The 23175-nt window shown below is 47.3% G+C and overlaps 1 protein-coding gene across 1 annotated transcript in view; it reads right to left on the reverse strand.

Moving 5' to 3' along the window:
• Nucleotides 1-23175, reverse strand: part of LOC147889951 (cilia- and flagella-associated protein 52-like) — a 472453-nt gene that overhangs the window by 272473 nt on the left and 176805 nt on the right. Inside the window, 1 exon segment of the mRNA XM_087391038.1 lies at nucleotides 10241-10306. Coding sequence (XP_087247164.1) covers nucleotides 10241-10306 — 66 coding nt within the window.

Here is a 23175-nt window from a genome sequence, read left to right on the forward strand (position 1 = left end):
TGAAGGGAAGGGGGAGGAGAGGGAGAGGAGGGGGCAGGCTGAGAGGCAGAGAGGGGGCGGAGAGGTAGGGAGGGGGCGGGGGAGCAGGCAGGGAGGGGGCGGAGAGGCAGGGAGGGGGCAGGGGAGCAGGAAGGGAGGGGGCGGGGGAGCATAGGGCAGGCTGAGAGGCAGGGAGGGGGCGGAGAGGTATAGAGGGGGCGAGGGAGCAGGCAGGGAGGGGGCTGAGAGGTAGGGAAGGGGCGGGGGAGCAGGAAGGGAGGGGGCGGGGGAGCAGGCAGGGAGGGGGAGGAGAGGAAGCAGGCTGGAAGGGGGCGGGTTGAAGGGGAGGAGGGGAAGGGAGGGAGCAGCTGAGGGAGAGGGAGGGGCTGAGGGCAAGGGAGAGAGGGAGGGACGGCGGGCTGAGGGAGAGGGTGCAGCAAGGGAGTGGGGAGGAGCAGCAGCTCATCCAACCTTATTCTTTGATTGCTGAGAAGACCTTGGCACTCACCACGACCTCTTTGGCTCCCCCTGCCTCTAAAGTTACCACGTCCTCCTCCATAGGACTGGTTTTCTTGAATTTGCTGCATATTCTGATTTTTGCGACGGCCTCCAGATCGGCCTGCTCTACCTCTGCCTCTACCTCTTCCAACATTTGAATAGAAGACAGTTTCTTTTGAAGTTCCTCTTGAAGAAGATGCACCACCATTTCTCTACTCTTCAGAAATCAGAAGAGCAATCAACTCCTCAAAATCAGAAAATTTTTCACGGACAGCAATGGATGTTTGGAATTGTGCATAATCCTTTCCTAGACCATTCAAGGTCACAGAAACTAAATCATCATCTTTCACTGGCGACCTAATGGAGGTAAGTGCATCTGCAATCTTCTTCACCTTCATGTGGTAGTCATTGATGCTCATATTTTCTCTCTGCACATTATGCAACTCCTGCTTGAGCTGCATTTTCCTGGCTTGCGTATTTGTGCTGTACATTTTTGTCAAAGTCTCCCACGCCTCCTTTGACGTAGTTGCATCTTGAATATGCACAATCATAGACTGATAGACAGCCAATACATAACTTTTTTGGTTCTCTCATGCCATCCTTTAAATGCCTGCAACTCCTGGTGATTGGGAACATTAGGAATAACTGGTTCTTGTTCAGCTCCATTAATGAACTCCCAGTAGCCTTTTCCCTTAAGGAAATTCGTCATTCTAAACATCCATGCTTAGAAGTTGTCCTTGTCAAGCTTTTCAGTGACTATCTGTGAAAGAGCATCAGACGCCATTACAGAACACTGCAAAAATATTTTGTCATTGCAAAAAACACAACTTCTGCCTCACAAGGGCAAATCTGCAAAACTGACGAAAGTGGTATTTGACCACACAGTCACTTCCTAGTGACGATTTTGCATCAACAAGCAATAAAAATGATTCTGTCACTCCCAATATCTCTGCGCATAGGCATACGATGCAATTTTTGCAGCAACTTTTCACCGACCTGCGGAACAGTGGTCGCACAGCAAAAAACAGGGCACTTTTCTTAGTGCCTGCGAAAAACTTCCGCCACCGAAACGGGTCCTAAAATGGCCTTGAATCAAAAAAGTAATGTCGCCCATAGCATATACTACCCTCTCGCCACACCGCGAAGGGCGTCCCAATCTGAGATAGTGCACTCTTGCGCTTTCCGGCTGTGCTACCTGTAGAGATTTGCTCCCAAACTCGAAAAAGGAAAGCAACATTGATCCTCTTACCAAGACACCGTGAACCTGGTTTGATTTCTTGAGCTCCTTACCATGAACCAAGCTTTGATACCATGTGAAGAGAGTGGGAGAGAAGTAAGGAGTCTCACTTGCAGCTTTCTCACAGATACAATGGGAGAATACACACGAAGGTGGAGGCTGAAAACAGTTTTCCTCTTCTTAGTTGTAAAAGCCAAAAGAATCTCTCTTAGTACAAAAGGAATAGGTGAACCCTATATCTGGGTATCAAACCAAACTCAGCTAACCTAGGTGGCATACTAACTGAGCCACTAACTAGAGTACATAAAGACAGCTGTCATCCAGCTATTATTTATGGGCAGTGTACCAAGTGCATCTGCAGCTAACAAGTCGGTCACATAAATGCACAACGGTCACCTTGGCATATCACGAGTGGAGCTCAATATCTCAACAAGGGCTTGTGGGATATTGTTAGTGGGGATGAGGTGAGACAAGCAAGCTCATCTACATCCAGCACAGCTTCTTCGGGTTAGACTATAGGCAGACAGTAGACTGCTATAGTCCCTCCTGCTAGTCCCATAGCATCGACGGAGGAGCAGAAGAAGTTTGACCGCCGTATTGCACAAGCGATGTTTTTGATTGCCATAAATGTGAAGAGGCACATTATGATGACTATCAAGTCGTGCAAGGATGCAAAGGCAGCATGGGAAAGATTGGCAAACATGTATCATGTTAAGAATGAGGCAAGAGCCATTGCCTTGACAAATCAGCTCAAGGATCTCGAGATGCAAGAAGGCTAGGCCATCACTGATCATATTGCCAGGATCAATGATCTACATGATCAGCTCACAGATATTGAAGAGGAAATAGAAGACAAGAAGCTCGTCTCTATTACTCTCAATAGCTTAGCACCCTCATATCGCACATTCGTCACTTCATTGACCATTGTTCTCAAGGTAGCCCCACTCTTGTTCGATGAGTTATTTGGGCTTTTGTTGCAGGAAGAGGAGAGATGCTCAAATTTTTCCAAAGCCTCTCATCAGGGTGAGCAAGCACTTGCCATGGGTGGAAAAGGCAAATTTCAGAAAAAGTTTGAGCCAAAACACAGCCATACAACTCAGCCCAAGGAGGGGAATGCAAGCAGTTCAAGCAAAAATAAAAAAAAGGAAAACTACAATTATTGCAAGAAGCCAAGGCATTACATCGCAAAGTGTCAAAAAAGGATTGCCAATGAAAAGAAGAGGCAAAGTAACAGCTCTAGCAGTAATTTTGTTGCCCACACTGAAACTCGTGCTTCAGATGCACATGGTGAAGCTCATCTTGCCCAAGGTGTGAGAGATTTTGTGTTTGCTGCATTTAATGAGAAGATGGATGCCAGGGGGGATTTGAATGCTGAAAATCAATCAGGGGATGCTTCCCTTGTTGCAAGTGATACATGGTATATCGACAGTAGTGCTACTAACCACATGACTCCTCGCCAGGAGTGGCTTCAGAGCATCACACCTGTTCATGGCAGACAGGTTACGTGTGCCAATGATGCTTCTCAAGACATCATCAAAGTTGGGGACGTTCCTATTCAGCTTGATAATGGGAAAGTTAAGTATATTCGAGATGTTTGGTATGTTCCAGATTTGAGTCAAAATCTGATTTCAATTTCAAACATTGCCCATGATCAACATATGTTGGTCAAATTTCAGGATAACCAATGAAGGATCAAGGATCCAAAGAAAGGGATGAGGTTGTAGCAACAGGCACATATGACAGAGGCTTATACAAGGTTGATGCTCAACCTTATGATCAGAAGGTATTGGCTGTAGCAAACACTTCCCAGGCTGATTTATGGCATGCCAGGTTTGGACATGTCCATCACAGGGCATTGTCCTACTTGTACAACGATAATATGAGTCACGGAATGCCAAAATTACAGCAACCAGCAAATGAAGTGTGTGAGGGGTGTGCACTTGGCAAATTGCATCGCTTGCCATTCAGTAAACAAGGCAAGAATTGGGTCAAGGCAACCAAAGTGTTGCAGATAGTGCATAGTGACGTATCTGGCCCCATGACTATTCCCACGCATAGAGGAGCAAGGTACTTTGTGACCTCTATAGATGACTTCTCCAGGTTCACATGGATTTTTCTCATGAAGGAAAAATTTGAGGTGTTCTATTGGTTTTAGGAGTTCAAAGCTATGGCTGGGAACCAAACCAATTTTAGAATTGGAACACTCAACTCAGATAGAGGGGGAGAGTACATGTCATCCCTCGCACACTTTGGCTAGTATCTGGACAGACACCATACATACTTGATGGTCGTATGGATGAGTATATAGGGAGCCGCTCAGCTAGGAGGGCTTCTTTCTTCAGGGAATGGAAGGATTCTCCTTTCTTCTCTGAGACTCCTACAGGGTTGAGGTGGCACTTTCAGCCTCAGCCTTGGTTGTTTTCCACCTCAGTTTGAGGGAGTTTTATTTATCCTCATGATTTCATGATGTTGTATTTCCACTCAGAGCTTGCTCTTGCGAGTTTCTTCCTTACTTAAAAGAAGTCTCTTTTTTGCAAAAAAAAAAAACATCACTTGACATGCCCTTACACACCAAAGCAGAATCCACTCCCTGAGAGGAAGAATTGTACTCTCATGGAAATGACGAGATGCATGCTGAAATTCAAGAGATTCTCAAAGGCTTTTTGGGGAGAAGCAGTTGTGACAGCCACTTATATTCAAATCCATTGAGAAGAATGCCACATGGGACTTGGTTGATGTACCCATTGGGAAAAATGTGGTTGGCACAAAATGGATTTATGAGGTGAAATACCATTCAGATGGCACAAAAATACAAAGCCCGTTTGGTTGCCAAGGGGTATGCACAAGAGGAGGGGATAGATTATGAGGAGACATTTGCTCTAGTAGCCAAGATGACCACTATTCGTTTTGTCATCTCTCTTGCTGCGTTTTATGGTTGGTCAGTGTACCAGATGGATGTCAAGACCGCTTTCCTCAATGGATATCTTAAAGAGGAGGTCCATGTACATCAGCCCCAAGGTTTTGAGGTGAAGGGACAAGAGCACAAGGTATGCAAGCTCAGGAAGGCTCTATATGGGCTGAAGCACCTCGTGCGTGGTATCAAAAGATACATCAGTTTTTGCTGTCCCAGAGCTTCGTAAACACTCATATAGAGCCAAATATGTATGTCTTGCAGCAAAAACCAGAATTGGTCATGTTGGTACCATATTTGGATGACATTATACTCACTGGCAGTGATTTGCAGCAAATTACAACACTACAGTCCGCTTTATGTCACAACTTTGACATGACAGATTTGGGCCTATTGCACTATTGTCTTGGCATTGAGTTTTGGCAGACCCATGATGGGATCTCTATGTCACAGACAAAGTATTTGAAGGGGTTGTTGCAGAAATTTAAAACGGAGAACTGCAAGCCGGTGGCTACTCCATTGGAAAAGGGACTCAAGCTGAGTACATGATACTGCTGAAAAGTTTGATGGCACTTTGTATAGGCAGTTGGTTGGCAGTTTGATATATCTATGCTCCACATGGCCTGATATTGCCTATGCCATAGGCCTTTTGAGCCAGTTCATGCATTGTCCCACGATCACACATTGGAATGCAGCAAAGAGGGTTCTCAGATATGTCCATGGCACTCTCTCTCTTGGCTTGCATTATGCTTCAGATTGTGATCTAAAGCTGAGTGGTTTCACCAACTCAGATTGGTCAGGGGACATTGATGACAGACGGTCCACTACTGGGTATTGTTTCTCATTGGGTTTAGCCTGTATCTCATGGCTCAGTAAGAAGCGAGAGCGAGTCTCTCTTTTCTCTAGTGAAGTAGAGTACAAAGCTGCAAATTCAGCCAATACGGAGTTAATGTGGTTAAGGAAGCTTTTGCATGACTTGCATCATGCACAGGATGGCAAAGCAAATTCTATCTTCTGTGACAGCTAGATTTGCATTGCCATAGCCAACAATCCTGTCTTTCATGCTCGCATGAAACACATTGAAAATCATTATCATTATGTATAGGATTGTATTTCTGATGGCTTCATTGATCTCATCTATTGTCCATCTGAGGACAATGTGGCAGATATCTTTACCAAAGCCCTGTCAAGAGATCTTTTCTTACGACATCGACATGGCTTGGGGATCAGAGACATTCTTACAATGTCAAGGGGGGTTGTGAAATGATTCACAATGATATTGTTTTCATGTACTCCCATAGGTTGCATATCCATCTGGATGAATTTGTGCAACCATGGTACTTTAGGAACTGCAGGGTACACTGGAGATGTTTCCAGGGTACTTTCAGCCATATCTTTGAGGGGGGATTTGTAAGAGATTACAAAGATATGGTGTTGTAGGCAGCATAAATTCAACCCTATGGTTGACCAGTAGGACTTGGGTACTATATATACGAAGTACTTGTATTGTTTCATTTGAACACTTCTATTGGAGCTTTCTTGTGTGTGCACTGTTGCTCAATTGTGTTCACAACCTGTCTCCACTTTGTTTCTATAGGATCAACCTACTTTGGGGAAAACCAGGGCCAACAGCACTCAGAAAAATCAGAAAAAGGTCAATTTTGCTGTGATGACCTCAGTGATGGAAGCTGAAAATGAGCCTCAGAGCTTCAAGGATGCTCAGCATAATCTGGCATGGTAGAAAGATATGCAAGCTGAGATTAAATCCATTGAGAAGAATGCCACATGGGACTTGGTTGATGCACCCATTGGGAAAAATGTGGTTGGCATGAAATGGATTTATAAGGTGAAATACCATTCAGATGGCACAGTTGAGAAATACAAAGCCCGTTTGGTTGCCAAGGGGTATGCACAAGAGGAGGGGATAGATTATGAGGAGACTTTTGCTCCAGTGGCCAAGATGACCACCATTCGTCCTATTATCTCTCTTGCTGCGTTTTATGGTTGGTAAGTGTACCAGATGGATGTCAAGACCGCTTTCCTCAATGGAGATCTTAAAGAGGAGGTCTATGTACATCAGCCCCGAGGTTTTGAGGTGAAGGGACAAGAGCACAAGGCATGCAAGCTCAGGAAGGCTCTATACGGGCTGAAGCAAGCACCTCGTGCGTGGCATTAGAAGATACATCAATTTTTGCTGTCCAGGGCTTTGTAAACACTCATACAGAGCCAAATCAGTATGTTCTGCAGCAAAAATCAGATTGGTCATGTTGGTACTATATGTGGATGAGATCATACTCACTGGCAGTAATTTGCAGCAAATTACAGCAGTACAGTCCGCTTTATGTCACAACTTTGACATGATAGATTTGGGCCTATTGCACTATTGTCTTGGCATTGAGTTTTGGCAGACCCATGATGGGATTTCTATGTCACGGACAAAGTATTCGAAGGGGTTGTTGTAGAAATTTAAAATGGAGAACTGTAAGCCTATGGCTACTCCATTTAAAAAGGGACTCAAGCTGAGTAAGCATGATACTGCTGAAAAGTTTGATGGCACTTTGTATAGGCAGTTGGTTGGCAGTTTGATATATCTATGCTCCACACCACCGGGATTTTGAGCCAGTTCATGCATTGTCCCACGATCACACATTGGAATGCAGCAAAGAGGGTTCCTCAGATATGTCCATGGAACTCTCTCTCTTGGCTTGCATTATGCTTCAGATTGTGATCTAAAGCTGAGTGGATTCACCAACTCAGATTGGTCAGGGGACATTGATGACAGACGGTCCACTACCGGCTATTGTTTCTCATTGGGTTCAGCTTGTATCTCATGGCTCAATAAGAAGCAAGAGCGAGTCTCTCTTTCCTCCAGTGAAGCAAAGTACAAAGCAGTAAATTCAGCCACTACAGAGTTAATGTGGTTAAGGAAGCTTTTGCATGACTTGCATCATGCACAGGATGGCGAAGCAAACTCTATCTTCTGTGGCAGCTAGAGTTGCATTGCCATAGCCAACAATCTTGTCTTTCATGCTCGCATGAAACACATTGAAAATCATTATCATTATGTATGGGATTGTATTTCTGATGGCTTCACTGATCTCATCTATTGTCTATCTGAGGACAATGTGGCGGATATCTTCACCAAAGCCCTATCAACAGATCTTTTCTTACGACATCGACATGGCTCTGGGATCAGAGACATTCTTACAATGTCAAGGGGGGTGGTGAAATGATTCACAATGATATTGTTTTCATGTACTCCCATAGGTTGCATATCCATCTGGATGAATTTGTGCAACCATGGTACTTTAGGTACTGCAAGGTACACCTGAGATGTTTCCAGGGTACTTTCAGCCATATCTTTGAGGGGGGATTTGTAAGAGATTACAAAGATATGGTGTTGTCCTATATATACCAAGTACTTGTATTGTTTTCATTTTGAACATTTCTATTAGAGCGTTCTTGTGTGTGATATCTTGCTCGCTTGTGTTCACAACCTGTCTCCACTTTGTTCCTACAAGCATCCTGCCACTCCTAGAAAATCTAAGGTCCTAACAAAGAGAGCCAAGCCACTGATCCCCAAGTCATGAAGAAAAGAGAGGGAATAGAAGTGCTGAGAATCCGGACAACCCCTATCCAAATGACTCTTGCATGTCTGCAGTCCCTTAAGCAATGATGAACCGACTCCTTTGCAAACGAGCGCCTCGGACAAGTAAAATCTGCCCTAAACCTAGTGGATCTCCACTTGTTCACTCTGCCATCCCTCCATGTATAGAAATCCAAAAGCCTAAAGTAATCTTTCTATTGACAAGTAGAGTCCTTGCCCTATTCCACATAGCCTAAGATCTTGACAAGATGAAAAGGCATGCCCAAAAGAATATCACTGAAGGAAATAGATAGCCTGCCACTTGACTGTACATAAAAAACCAAGGCATCCTCTTGTGCCCCCAAGAAAGCAGTGATGACATGAATAGGAATACCTGTCCTCAACCCATCCAAAGTGAACATACCATAGGCTTGTCATCTGTAACCATCCAATCATGGGGTAAGGTTGCATCTATCTGAAGTATACTCCCTACATTCCTCTGAGATGACTGACCCCATGCTGTTGACGATCTTCTGTAATCCTTTTGAAGGCTTTCCAAGAACCCATAGAAGCGGCAGGTCTTCTCCCCCAATTGGACCACTGCATATAATGAGACAAACAAAGCTGCCTACCATGCTCATCAAGTATACAGTCATTCCACATGATGGGCTGCTTGTCAATCTCTTCGAGAGAGGAGAGAGGAACTCTCTGAAGTGTATTTCTGAAGCTTGAACAAGCTTTCAGAATAGCAACCATAAGTGGGGAGGACGGAGATATGAGACGGGCTGAAGTGAAAATCCACATGGTGTTGTCCATCTAGTCTCCACTTGAGGAGGGTCTGCATGTATGAATGCATTGAATAGTAATTTTTTCATGGCTCATCCTCGGCAAAAAGCCTCTAACCACAACCTTGCAAAGCAACGCTTTGTAAGGCCTTGCATTCCATATCTGGGTCTATGATGTTGAGACCCCCTTCATACGTGGGAGGGATCAAGGTCTTCCAAGCCACCCTGGCAATAGTGTTTGTTGTGCCATGTACCCCACTCCATAAAAAATTCCTTATAGGCATTATGAGCTGAGCTGGAGCTGCACCAATAAGAGCAAGCATACCAATCCGTGGCCAGCAGAACCCGATTGACAACCACCACACTGGACCTGGATGAACTCCAGAAACTGAGTTTCCTCCTAATACTCTCCAACAGTGGAGCAAATTGTTGCGAAAAAGAGAACCCATACCGACTTGGCATCCTAAGTATTTGATTGACACACCCCTCTGATTCCAAGTGAAGCCTAAATCAGCCCCTTAGTCCGGAGTGTCATCGTCTCACTGATCCAAAAGCCATTGGACTTGTTCCAATTAATGTGAGCACTTGTTGCAATACAAAACAAGTCCAAGGCTGTCCTGAAAGAAGAGTCTAAGGGGAGGCCTCCAAGAAGATAGCAGTGTCATCTGCTAGCTCACAATCGATGAGGTCCTTCTCCTATTTGAGTGGTAGTTTGAGCCCAAGAATGTCAGCTCGAGATCTAATAAAAATGCTCATAGCCTTAGTCACAAATAGGAAAAGAAAAGGGCCAAGAGGGCATCCCTCATGGACTGATCTAGAGATCTAAAATATATCTCCCTTGACCCCTCTTATAAGTACCTGGGTGAGGCTGAAACCCCTTTGATCCATGCATCTAAAAACCCAAAATGATGAAGGGTGCCTTCCAAGAAATCCCAATCTACCCTGTCATATGCTTTTTAAAAGTCCAAGAGTAGAATGGCTATCTTTTGACCACTCTGCATGGCCCACTCAGAAGCTTCCCAATAGTACAAGAAAGCATCTACTAGCATCTAATAACTTGCAGCGTATATGGATGCATGAAAAAGTTTGAATCCTATAATGAAAAACAATAGGAAGAAAAGTAAAAAATATATAGATTGTACTTTTCTCTCAAAAAAAGAAGTGGCGAAAAATATGGAAGAGATATCAAGACCAACTCAATAGGACCTTGGTGGAGACTTCTTTAAGGGTTATAGATAAGATACCTGACCCTCCTTTCCTCCACTAACAATTCGAATACTATCTGAAGTTCCATAGATAGCTGTGACTCCCTAAAATCATCCAACAACAAATCCGTGACCATCGATTGTTATGGTATATGACTTAAAATTCAAAAATATATGTTTGTACAATTTTATTTTGATTTTCCCAAAAATATGAATGAAAACCGCAAGAGCAAGCTCAAATATGAGAGTACATCATGTCATGCATGAGAAAAATTCCAGCTCAAAACGAGCTAACAAAAATCCAAGGTGGAGGCTGAAAGTGCCACCTCAACCCTGAAGGAGACTCAGAGAAGAAAGGAGATCCTCTCCAAACTCTGAAAAAAATACCTCTTCTGGCAGTAGCTGCTCTGGAGGATACCACTGCCCCACTCCAAGTAGCCTGCAATCCTAACAGGCTGGAAGGCAACCTCCAAAAGAATATCATCTAAAGATGTAAGGAGTCTACCTCCTGACTGAACATCATAGACAAGGGTCTCCTTAGGTGCATCCCGCAAGGCAATAACCTATAAAGGAATACCCATCCTTGTACTATTTGTTTGTACAATTGTCTCAAAATGTATCTACAGTTATAAGTGTGTTGTAATTCTGGATGCGCTCCAGCCTCCAGCCCACCATACGGGAGAGGCATAGTCCACGCAGTAGCAAGGTGGAAGCATGCTGCTCCGCGACCCCACCCCCCTCTCTTCTATTGACGTTACCATCTAGCTGCTTGGCAGCTCCTAACCCTCTACACGGTTTCCAACAAGTGATGTTGTCACGTGATCCTTTGGCGGCTTTTTAGGGCATCCGATAGAAGGCAAAGAGCTAGTCCTTGGTGCTTTTGGGCTGGCCTAGCATGACCAGCCAGCTCACTTCACTCCATGGTCATGCTAGCCCGTTAAGGCAGCTTCCACTTCGTGTGTGTTTCACGATGAGGTTGATGGCTTGTTCTCTTCCCTTGGCAGCCTTTTAATGTGCTTTCCCATCGATTTCTGACAGTTGATAGCTAGTTCGTGGAAGTACTCCGGAGCTGTTCCTTCCCTTCAGCACGACCTTCCCTATTGAATCTTGGACAAGCCTTCACATCCCTTGGCAAAGATTTAGCAAGTGCTTTTTCCTTCAGGTGTAACGCGATCTTGGCAGATCTCCTCCCCTTTGTGGGAGCTTTTCTTTTGCTCTTTCTAGGGACATGTGCTAGCCTAGCTAGAGGCTTCCCCTTCTTTCTTCTCCTTTCCTCCCTTTAGATTCCCTCCTTTTTCTTATCCCAATAGGAGGTGCCGTTATTTTGCTCATCTCTAGAGGTTGAGATTATTGGTGGTGACCTTTGGTATGGGCCAAACCGGGTCTATGACAGCACCATCAACTCCCCCAGCCACTGTCAAAATTCTCCTATCATCGGGCTGACAAGCAACAGGTACATCAAGAAATGAATCTACTATAGAACAGGGCAGTGATAGGCAAAATAGTCGGCCTCAACTCCCTTGAGGAGATAGATTAGGGACCGCTAGATCTAGGCCAACTTGGCATTAGATGGCAACCACATTCAAGGGGTCACCATTCGAGGGGTGTTTCTCCTTCAGCTTGGCTCCCCAGATAGTGCTCTGGCTCCCGTGGAGAGGAGCTCTATTCGGCATGTACAGTTGTAAAAAGAAGGTGTGGTACCACATCCAACGAATAGGACTCAATCCAATGACGTCGAACCGAAATGGCCCGAGAGGAGTCTACTCTCTCATAGAAAACCTGAGGTCCTGTAAGAGAAAGCCAAGCCACTGAGCCCCATGTCATAAAAAATGGGGAGTGGGCAAAGTGACTGAAAAGCCTAGCTACCCCCATCCAAATCATCCTCGCCTGTCTGCAATCCCATAAGCAATGATGAATAGTCTCCAAAGTAGAGAGGCATTGAGGGCAAGTAGGGTTGCTGGACGTCCAAAGGTTAACTACAATCCCACCATGGATAGAAAGCCAAAAGAAGATAGTGATCTTTCTATTACTGTGGGATTTCCAGAGTCTCCTCCAGAAGCACATCTGCAGATCCGCAGTGATATCAAATGTCTCCCAATGAGGAACTCTGGAAGGTCTCCAACCTCTACTACTGAGCTGAAATCTTTTGGCATTACTGACCGTGTAACGAAAGAAGGGGATGCTCTTCTCTCGATGCCCTGCGTCAATCCACTCCCACTCTCCGGGGTCCCACTGCAAATACCTGATGGGAACTCCCCCATAGAGCCAGAGCCTCCAAGACCCGGTGGAGAGTAGCCGGGGGTCTGGGTCTAGGAACCACTCTGAATTTGATCCCTGCACCAAAAGACTTACAACCCTGATAGGCTAAAAAGCAAACTCAAGCAAGATGTCCTCTGTGAACCTGAGCAATCTGCCACCATCCTGGACACTAAAAACCAAAGCATCCTCCTGTACATCTTGAAAGGCCAAAACCTGAAGCGGAACACCGCCTCTCATAAAAGTACCTACCCAAGTGGAGGAAGTTAGTGGCATATCATCTGTGTCTACCCAAACCTCTGGAAGGGCTGCCTCAATCTGCAAGATCCTCCTTGCACTCCCTCTGAGATGTCCTGTCAACCTTGATTTGATCTCCTCTGGAAGCCTGCAGAAAGCTTTCCAAGACCCCATAGATGATGCAGGTCCCCTCTCCCACCTGGACCACTACATGTAGAGTGAGGCACCTAGTGGTCTGCCATGATCATCTAAAATACTCTCATTCCACATGATGGGTTGCCTATCAATCTCTTCCCGAGAGGAAGGAGGAATCCTCCGAAGAGTGCTTCTAAAACTAGCCCAAGCTTTCAGAATGGAAACCATGAGAGGGGACGAAGGTGATATGAGGTGTGCTGTGGTGAAGATCCACCTAACACTGCTCATCCAGTCTCCTCTTGAAGAAGGTGTGCACCTCTGTATGCTGCTGATAAGAAAGTCCTTCCACGGTTCCTGCCCTGGCATAAGTCCCCACACCACCATCTTGCAAAGTAAAGTTCTGCACTGTAAATCTGGATCAATAATATTGAGACCCCCTTCCTGTGTAGGGAGGATGAGGGTCTCCCAAGCCACCTTGGCTAAGGCATCTACTGTGCCATCAAGCCCACTCCAAAGAAAGTTTCTGACCGGTCTTCTGAGCTGAATAATGCAGTCCCTAGAATGGCACCAGCATGAACAAACAAACCACGCCGTGGCCAAGAGGACTTGGTTGACCACCACAACTCTAGAGGCAAGATCCAGCTTGGCTGAGCTCCAAAAAAGAAGCTTCCTTCTGATGCTCTCCAAAACGGGAGCAAACTGTTGCGTGGTAGAAATATCCAAGCCAACCTGGCAGCCCAAATACCTGATAGGCTCACCCCTCTGAACCCAAGTGAATCCTATGTTTAGCCCCCAAACTGGAGTGTCCTCATCACTGATCCAAAAGCCATTGGATTTATGCCAATTTATCTGCGCCCCTGCTGCCAAGCAAAATAAATCCAATGCTGTCCTGAAAGAAGTGGGCGTCTGTGGAGTGGCATCCAATAGGGCATCCCTGACGGACTGATCTCGAAATCTGAAATCTCTCCCCCCTTATCCCACCAATAAGTACCTGGCTGTGGGCTGATCTGTACAAAGAGGAAACTCCTTTGATCCAAGCATCAGTAAAGCCAAAGCGTAGAAGGGTGCCCTCCAAAAAACCCCAATCTACTCTGTGATAAACTTTCTCAAAATCCAAAAGTAGAATGGCAAGATTCTGGCCACTCTGCATGGCCCACTCTGAAGCTTCCCAGAAAGAGAAAATGTTATAAAAAATGCTTCTACCATGCACAAATCCCATTTGAGTGTCAAGAATAAGATCACAGAGAAGGGGTTGCAATCGGAGGCTGATAGCCTTGGCCAGAATCTTGTAACAAGTCCCCAGAAGTGTGATAGGCCTCCATTGGGACACTAAATTTCTGCAACCTCCTTTTGGGATAAGGTGGATGAGACCCTCTGTAAGCGAACGAGGCATCTCGCCAGAGTCCCAAATGGCCTGCAAGGCTGAAGTAATATAGTCTCCAATCATATCCCAAAATGCAATTAAAAAAAGACAGGGTGAGGCCATCTGAACCTGGGCACTTGCCCTTGTGAAGGGCTGAAAGTGCAGTCCTGAACTCTATGTTGGTGAAAGGTGCATCGAGTATAACATGCATACACGGATTCACCAAGACAGGGATGCTCTACTAAATAGCCTGTCTAGCATCCTCTCTATCATGTGTCTCAGGATCAGCAGTAAGAAGGGTGGCATAGAAATCTGAAGCTATGCGTAAGACATCATTAGGCTCTGTCTGTAAAACCCCATGTGAGTCAATAGGCTGGGATACACTCTCTCTACTATGTCTAGGTCCAAGAGTAGAGAAAAAGTGTTTATTGACTCTACCACCCATTTGAATCCAGAAGGACTCCCGTCCATGAAAGGCATACTTTGCTCTCTCATCAAGCAATAACTGCTGATGAGCCCTTGCTGCAGCAAGGCGCTTCTGAATCCAAGCATCTGGAGGCCGTTTCTACTCAACCCTCTGCAAAGCTGCCAACTGCTGGCGAACACCAATCTCACGTCTGAGAATATCTCGTCTCCTTGTACAAGCAACTGAGCGGTAGAAGTCGCTAATACTAGAAAGGGCAGCGGCTACATGTGATGGATATGGCTGCCCACCCTGGACATGAGAAACCCATATCTGCAGGGCTGCCTCTGTAAGGTCCTCCTCTATGTAAAAGGCATCTACAATCTTGATGCTGGCAAACCGGCCTCTCAAGTGAGGCTCTGAGATAGCCAGCAGACCAGGAAAGTGGTTTGAAGTGGAAACCCCAGCAGCAATGCATACCGATCCACCTCTGTCTAGTGCCCAGTCATCTACATAGAATCTGTCAATGCGTGTAAGAATAGGCATCTGCTGCCTCCTATTCGACCAAGAGAACAGGAGGGACTGTGGCTAAATAAGAAAGGCATCATCCCACCAAGTATCTCTGCCACAGAAGTGAAAAAGGAAGGCATCCCAAGCTGCTCTCTCCAAAGAGTGAAGTCCGCCTTCTCTACCCCCTTTTTTGTTTGATGGTAACTCATTGATGTTAAAGTCACCTCCAATCACCCATGAATCCACAATGGGGGCCCAGGAGAGCAAAGTCTTCCACATAAGGACACGTTTCTCTCTAATGTTGGAGGCATACAGGTTAAGGAAACCAACCTTATGCCCTCCAATCAAAAGAATAATCCACTGAGCTCTAGAGGGAATAATGACTCCGTGTCCAACAACTAAGGGGAGAACTGATGTGAAACTGAAATAGAAGTGCCCCCCCTGGTGCCCAAGGCAGGCGACCAAAAAGTATGGCCAGAAAGTAACTTGCCTGACTTGGCACAATCTCTAGAATCCGGCTTATGCTCTTGAATAAATAAGATATCAATGGAACCCCCAGTAACACGTGGATGAAGCTGATCTTGAAGGTGTAAAAACTCAGCCTTGAGCACAGTGCTCGCAGCCTCTAGAGTATCAAAAACAACCTTGAAAAAACCTCGTCCCAGAAGACGAACATCTAACAATCTCATGGAGTGAGGTCTGGGGGAGAGCCGCAAGCATCCAGCAATCTCTGGCTTGGGATCTGGAGGGGTGAGACCGGAAGATGCGTGCTAGCAACATGGTAGAGCATTCAATCTCTACATCCTTCTTGAGCTGCTGCAACTCGTCTTTAGAAAAGGTAATAGTTTTCGCGGCCGGTGGAGGTCGAGTAGGATTGGCTGACGGAGTATCCATCGCCAATCAAGGTGAGGAGGCCGACTCTAACAATTTGAAGGCTCCTTCTGCTCCAAAAACAAGTTGCAGGAGATAGGGGGGTAGAAAATAGGGAAAGGAGGTGAGGAGGGAGCAGGGGGAAGGGGCGAGGAGGGGAGGGGTAAAGGGGAGAGGCTGAGAGGCTCAAGGAGAGGGGGCGGCTGAGAGGGAGGGAGGGGGCAGGCTAGGGAGAGGAAAGGGAGAGGAAGGAGAGGCAAGAAGGGGGCGGGCTGAGAGGCAGGGAGGGGGCAGTCTGAGAGGGAGAGGAGAGGGAGAGGAAGGAGAGGGAGGGGCAGGGAGGGGGCGGTGTGAGAGGGAGAGGAGAGGGAGAGGAAGGGGCGGGCTGAGAGGCAGGGAGGGGGTGGAGAAGCAGGCAGGAAGGGGGCGGAGGAGCAAGCTGAGAGGGGGAGGAGAGGGAGCAGGGGGTGAAGGGAAGGGGGAGGAGAGGGAGAGGAGGGGGCGGGCTGAGAGGCAAAGAGGGGGCGGAGAGGCAAGGAGGGGGGAGGGAAGCAGGCAAGGAGGGGGCGGAGAAGCAGGGAGGGGGCGAGGGAGCAGGAGGCGGGCTGAGAGGCAGGGAGGGGGCAGAGAGGCAGGGAGGGGGCGGAGAGGCAGGGAGGGGGCGGGGGAGCAGGTAGGGAGGGGGCGAAGGAGCAGGCTGAGAGGAAAGGAGAGGGAGTGGGTTGGAAGGGGGCAGGCTGAAGGGGAGGAGGAGAAGGGAGGGAGGGGCTGAGGGAGAGGGAGGGACTGAGAGCAAGGGAGAGAGGGAGGGACAGGCTGAGGGAGAGGGTGTAGCAAGGGAGCGGGGAGGAGCAGCAGCTCACTGATGTTCTTCTGGTAGGTCTTTTTCATCTAGCATGGCCCGAGATACCTCTCCAATATGCTTGTTTTTCCTTTCTGCAAGTCCATTTTGCTGTGGGTTATGATTGCATGAATATTGCTGCTTTATGTCATGCTCCTGTAGGAACCTTGCAAACTCATTTGAGAGGTACTCTTCCCCTCCATCTGACCTTAGGCATTTTATTTGCAGGCATGTTTCTTTTTCAACCATAGCTTTAAAAGCTTTGAAATGCCCAAATACTTCACTTTTCTTTTTCATAAAATACACCCAAACTTTTCTACTGTAGTCATCAATAAAAGTGACAAAATAATGACAGCCTCCAATAGATGCAGCTTTAGTAGTCCACACATCAGAGTGAATTAATTCCAATGGCTTCTTACTCTCTTAAACATGTCTAGGAAATGGTTTCCTTGCCTGTTTTCCAAATTGACAGGCTTCACATACCTTATGCATTTATGCAACCTTGAATTTAGGCAATCCTGCAACAATATTTTGGACCTGCATTGATTTAAGTCGCTGTACATTAACATGACCAATGCATTTATGCCAAATATCAATATCTGCAACTACACCGGTCCCATGTGCAAACATTGCTGCACTCAATTCAGGCATGTCCACATCCAACGTAAGCATCCTGCCCTTCTTCTTTTCTTTTGCTATCAAGCGACCGTTATTTTTCATATCCTCAACAAAGCATCCATGAGGATTAAATCTGACCTGCAAGCCCTGCTCAACCATTTGACCAATAGAAACCAGGTTCTTGGTGATATTCGGGACATGAAATACATCATACAGGTATTTCTTTTTCCCATCCTGCATAGACAAAGGAATTTCACTAATCTGCACAATAGGATGTGCAGTATCACGAGTGGAGCTCGATATCTCAACAGACCTAGCATCCATAGAGAGACTCAAGGAGTAGGATCTGCAATCCCAGTGGCTCAAGGATCGCTAGGAGTGTGAACGGTTTGGGCTACATGATTTGGAGGTCTGTAGAGAAGAGTTCTCGTACCACTCTACCTTGGCTGGATGGGTCTAGCAAGGGGCCAAGATAACTAGGCAGTTCTTTCAAACCACAGGACCATAGTTTGCAAGGATCTAGCTCCATTAATTCCAAGACTCACAGGGACATGCACATGGACCCGCAAGAGATCCTTGAGCTAGACCACTGACTTCTACCACCGGTTGTTTCAGTCGGAGGAGGAGGAGCCCATGGCTCTCCTAGCTAGAGAGGCAGTGTTGGAGTAGGTTTCTTCACTAGTCACACAAAGCTCGAGAAAACGTCTAGAGGTGCCGTTTACTGATGAGGATTTATGGGATGCCCTGCAGGCCCTACCAATCCAAAAATGCCTTGGGGAGGACAGCCTGATTTCGAGCTTCTTTAGTTGCTTCTAGGAGCACATCTCTACCCCACTCAGGCTAGCCTGCCATGAGATTTTTGACTCAAAATCCCTTCCATACTCTTTGAGAAGAGTTCGGATGTGTCTGATTCCAAAGGGAGGAGATAGAATAGATATTTGCCAGTGGAGACCGATCACCCTACTGGACACAACTTACAAGATCTTGGCCAAGGTCTTGAGCCTGTGGTTGAGATCACACCTGTCGGGACATCATCCATGAGACGCAGACAAGTTTTGTTCAGGGACATAGCATCCTGGACAACATATTCACATTCTAGGTGGCAGTGGACTGGTGGTCTAGGAAAGAGTCATAGCCTCTCACCATTATTTCTTTGGATTTCATGAAGGTGTATGACAGCGTAGAGTGGTCTTTTTTGGAGTATACCATGCAGAGACTTGGCTTCTCAAAGAGGTGGATTACAGCCATCGGGGGGGACATAGGAGAGGCCTTTCCTCTTTCCCTTTCAGTGATATTGGGCTTCCCTCTTGCCCCCTACCTGTTCCTTCCCGTAGAGCGGTAGCCTTAGGTTACTTTTTGCGATCTTAGGCACTTGGCCTCACAAGGATGGTGCTCCCGATCCAACAAGAGGAGGAGCTCCTAGACTTGGAGTTTGCAGATGATACAGCCCTTTACATGGAGGTCTCAGCATTGAGTCTAGAGAGCGTCAGGGGAGCCTTGTCCATTTATTGCGAGGTCTTTTGAGCTCGCATAAACTAGAACAAATCTGTTGGTTTCTTTAGAGGGCCAAAGGATATCCAGGAGGTTTGAGACTAGGGGGGGTGGGGGGGCTGATTGGCATTGATATCTTGGCAGAGCAGTAGTTCAGCCAGTCCTATAGAGTGTTCGACAGTGTAAGCTCTTGTACTGGAGCAAACTCACACTAGCAAGTAGAGAGTTGGTGGTTAGAGAGGTCCTCCTAGCCACACCTTGGTACATCGCCTCCTGCTGGGTTTCCATCGGGGATGCATGGGGCAGCTATGATGCTTGATGCAAGGGAAGAGATGGTGAGGTACTTGGGCTGCTAGGTTGGTATTGATATCTCAGCAGTTCAGCCAGTCCTATAGAGTGTTCAGCGGTGTAAGCTCTTGTACTGGAGCTCAGCAAACTCTCACTAGCAGATAGAGCGTTGGTGGTTAACTAGGTCCTACTTGCCACACCTTGGTACATCGCCTCCTGCTGGTGTTTCCACCGGGGATGCATGGGGCAGCTACGACGCTTGGTGCAAAACTTTCTGTGAGCAGGATCCGATGGGACACGTAACACTAGAGCCAAGGTGGCTTGATAGATGCCGCAAAGCGCAGGGTGGACTGGGCATTATTGATCCAGAGATACAAAGCAAAGCCTTGTTGCGCAAGTTGGTGGTGAGAGGCCTCATCCTAGGAGCGGAACCCTAGCAGCTCCTTCAGCGGGGGCTTCTTGGGAACACTCATTGCACAGAGGTTTAGTGGCGGCAATCTTCCAGATGGGTTTTCTCCAAGGCTCCCTTGACAAGGAAGGGCTCGCCATTGATGAGGAGTCTCTACACAATGTGGAAGTGATTAGAGGCAGGGGGGACTCATTCGGGCCAGCCCATCATGCAAGGAGGATTTTGAGGGGCAGCCACTCATATGGCACCCCTAGGTCAGGAATTCAGAGGGATGCATGCTAGGTCAACGGCACATTGGATGGGCACAGTGGGACAGTGGACTAGCCAGATCCTTCGGGGCTTGGAGGTGGCTTTAGAGTGATCTTTCTATTTCTGAGAGATTTCCAGAGCCTCCTCCAAAAATTCCTACGCAAATCTGCCATATGAAGAAGCTATCCCAATGGGGGGCTCTGGAGGGAATCCAACCTCTACTGCTCAGCTGAAATCTCTTGGCATTACCAACCGTGAAACGAAAGAAGGGAATTCCCCTCTCTCGGTGGCCATGATCTATCCACTCCCACTCTCCTGGGTCCCACTGCAAGCACCTGATAGGTGCACCTCCATATAACCACAACCTCCAAGATCCTAGGGCCAAGAGCAGAGGGTCGAGGTCGAAGTACCACTGCAAGCCCGCTCCATGGTCCACAAAACCAGCAATCCTGATAGGCTGAAAGGCACTCTAGAAGAATATCATCCGTGGATCTAGAGAGTATACCTCCATCCCCAACGTCAAAGACTAGAGCATCTTTCCTGAGATCTCGAAGAGCGATCACCTGTAAAGGAACTGCTGTTGTCTGAGGGGGGGGGGGGTTTCCTAACACTTCCGGAAGTATTACCGGAGGCCTAGGGCCACTGGTGCGAGAAGCGAGTAGGACGTGCCATAAGTGTCACTGATGGTACGTAGGTGAGTGCTTGTCGATGGTGTCAACTATGTGCGAGCGGTACAAGTGCTGAAGTGATGTGAGCAAGAAGAAGACCAAAGCGGAACAACATCATGAAAGCCATCCCTCGACATGAACAGCAAAGAACTTCAACCACATGACACAGGTCCGTTGTACCAGGTGAAGGGAGAGGAGGGGAGGAGAACACAACGAAAAGAGATTTTAGAGTAGCGAGCAGAGATGGGAAGTAGCATAACTCATTAGAAAGCAAGATGACTGATACACTCCCAGAAGATACACACGAGGCGAGCTCTTGACTCCCGCCTCTCACTCCTTCACTCCCGCCTCTCGCCCCTCCAGAAAGTCCCCCTTCCTCTTTTCCCTTTCCCCCTCTTCCCTTCTCCTCCTCTGCTCCACCCCGCGCTACCAATCTCCACACCTTCTTCCTATTGGATGCCTTCTTGCACCCTTAGCCATCCTTAGCCATTCCACCGTTTGTGGGCCGCTCTGTCCTTGATGGCTTCCGCAACACTCCAGCCTGTCCTGGGTCAGTGAATCCCGTGCTCCATGTGTTCTCCTGCGCTCCTGACACTAGTTGGTTGAGAGGGTTGGTGCACCACCTATGCCTCTTAACTGTTGGACTGCTTCCCATGTGCACCAACAGGTGTATCCCGCGTACCATTGCGCCAATACTTCCCTATGATTGACTTTGACCATGGTGAGTCGAGGTTGAGGTTTGGCACTCTTCAGTCATGTATTGCTTCTGTCATGTCCATGTCAAGTCATGTCATGTCCAAGTCATGTCCATGTCAAGTCATGTCATGTCCAAGTCATGTCCATGTCAAGTCCAAGATGTGAACACATGTGAACACGCTGCGACTAGGTATGACCAAGGTCTAACAACTTGGCATGTTGCTGAGGTGACCATGACGTGACCCAAGTGTGACTCTTGGTGGGTCGCCATAAACTTTGAGTACAACAGATCCCCCGCCACTATCATTCACCGTCCCGGTGAATGACCTAGGATCTTGTGAGAGAAAGTTAAGTGTAAATTACAAATAAGAAAGTGACCTTGGGGTTGACATCCCAAAACTGAAAAGAAAGGGCTCGTGGCCTTACAACTGTAAAACTGAAAAAAAGAAACTGGCTCATGGCCATACAACTCCAAATTCCTTATTTACATGAGAATCCAAATGTACAGAGTTCGCAAAAAGAAATGCCGAACTAAAAGATCCAGGAGCTACTGCTTGCTGGATGAAAGTCAGGGAGGAGGAGGGGGTGGGTGTGGTGGGTGTGCTGATGTTCCGGGGCTGCTCTTCCTCGACTGTGTCCATGAGGTTGCGGATGTCCTCGTATTTGGATTTATACCTGTGGTAGCTAGACCTGTAATGTTCACATCGAGATTTGAGAGCAGCATTTTCATCTTGCAGCCCATGGAAGTTGTCCTGCAACTTGGAATGTGAAACTTGGAGATGGTCTTTCGCCTCGCGATTCTGCTTCATTTGACTCCGCACCACCTCCACCTGTTGATCCACAGTAAGCTTATCTGCAGCCAGTGAGGTGTATCTGTCCTGTAGGGCGGCAAGCTCCCGCTGAATTTGAGCCTGTTGGGCTGAATGGTGGTCCTCCAAAACTTTCTTGGTGGCTGTCCACTCTGCCTCCTTTGCTACAACACTTTGCTGAAACTCGTCGTGCTGAGTTTTCCACGCAGCCTCCCTTGCCTGTAGAATTGCTCCCCACTCCGCTTTTTTCATTTGCAATGTTGTATCCCATTCTTTATGCATGCTGGCTACCTGCTTCTCATGTTCCAAGCGGAGGTGTTGCTTCTGTGACAGAAGCTTGCAAACCTGACCCGTAGTATTAAAGAGGGAGGCACCCATCTGAATGAAGCTGTCATCTATAATGCGCTGAGCCATATGAAGGGACCTTTTAACCCATGCATACCTGTCCCGATAGGTCATTCGGTCAGCCATGTCAATAAGTTCGCCATATTCCTCGAAGGCCACTTTCATCCCCTCTTGCTCTGGGTCCTCGAGAGCTGCCACTGGAGCCAGTGTGTCGATGTCTAGGTAACAGCTTGGAGCTTGGGATACCTTCTTGTTGGAAGCGATTGTCTCTTGCAAGGGAAGTGTGAAAATTTGGTCCAGGTCCTCCTCCTCCATGCAAACAGGAGACCACTTCCGCTTTAATGCATACAGCAGCCGTTTGTGTTCTTGGCTCTGTTCCTCTATCTGGGCCTCATGGGTGAATAGATCTCCCGAGGAGGTTGCGAAGTAGGTATCCAACATATCATTTTGAGGAAGTGGAGGACAATCCGCTGGAAAAGGTATCTTACCCCCAGCAAAAATAACCTTGCCAGGTCGAGTTTCCAGTAAGTCCTGTCCAGCAGCCTCCATACTTGGTTCAGGGGTCAGTCGTCGAGACACCCGGGGTGGGGTCTTCGCATCACCAGTGGCTCCCAAAGTAAGATTCAAGTTCAATAACCTGTGTCGTTCTGATGCCTCTCCATCAAGAGATTCCAAGGCAGAGGTGCCTGCTGCCGTAACGGTGCCTGCTGCCGTAACTTCTGTCGAGGGATCCCCCTGAGTTGGGGGGTTAATGTGCATATCTTTGCACCCTACTGACCCTGATGA

This window comes from Dipteris shenzhenensis, chromosome 19 (assembly GCF_047967505.1).
Source record: "Dipteris shenzhenensis isolate YYH24624 ecotype China chromosome 19, Dip_SZ_1.0, whole genome shotgun sequence".
Classification (NCBI taxonomy): Eukaryota; Viridiplantae; Streptophyta; class Polypodiopsida; order Gleicheniales; family Dipteridaceae; genus Dipteris; species Dipteris shenzhenensis.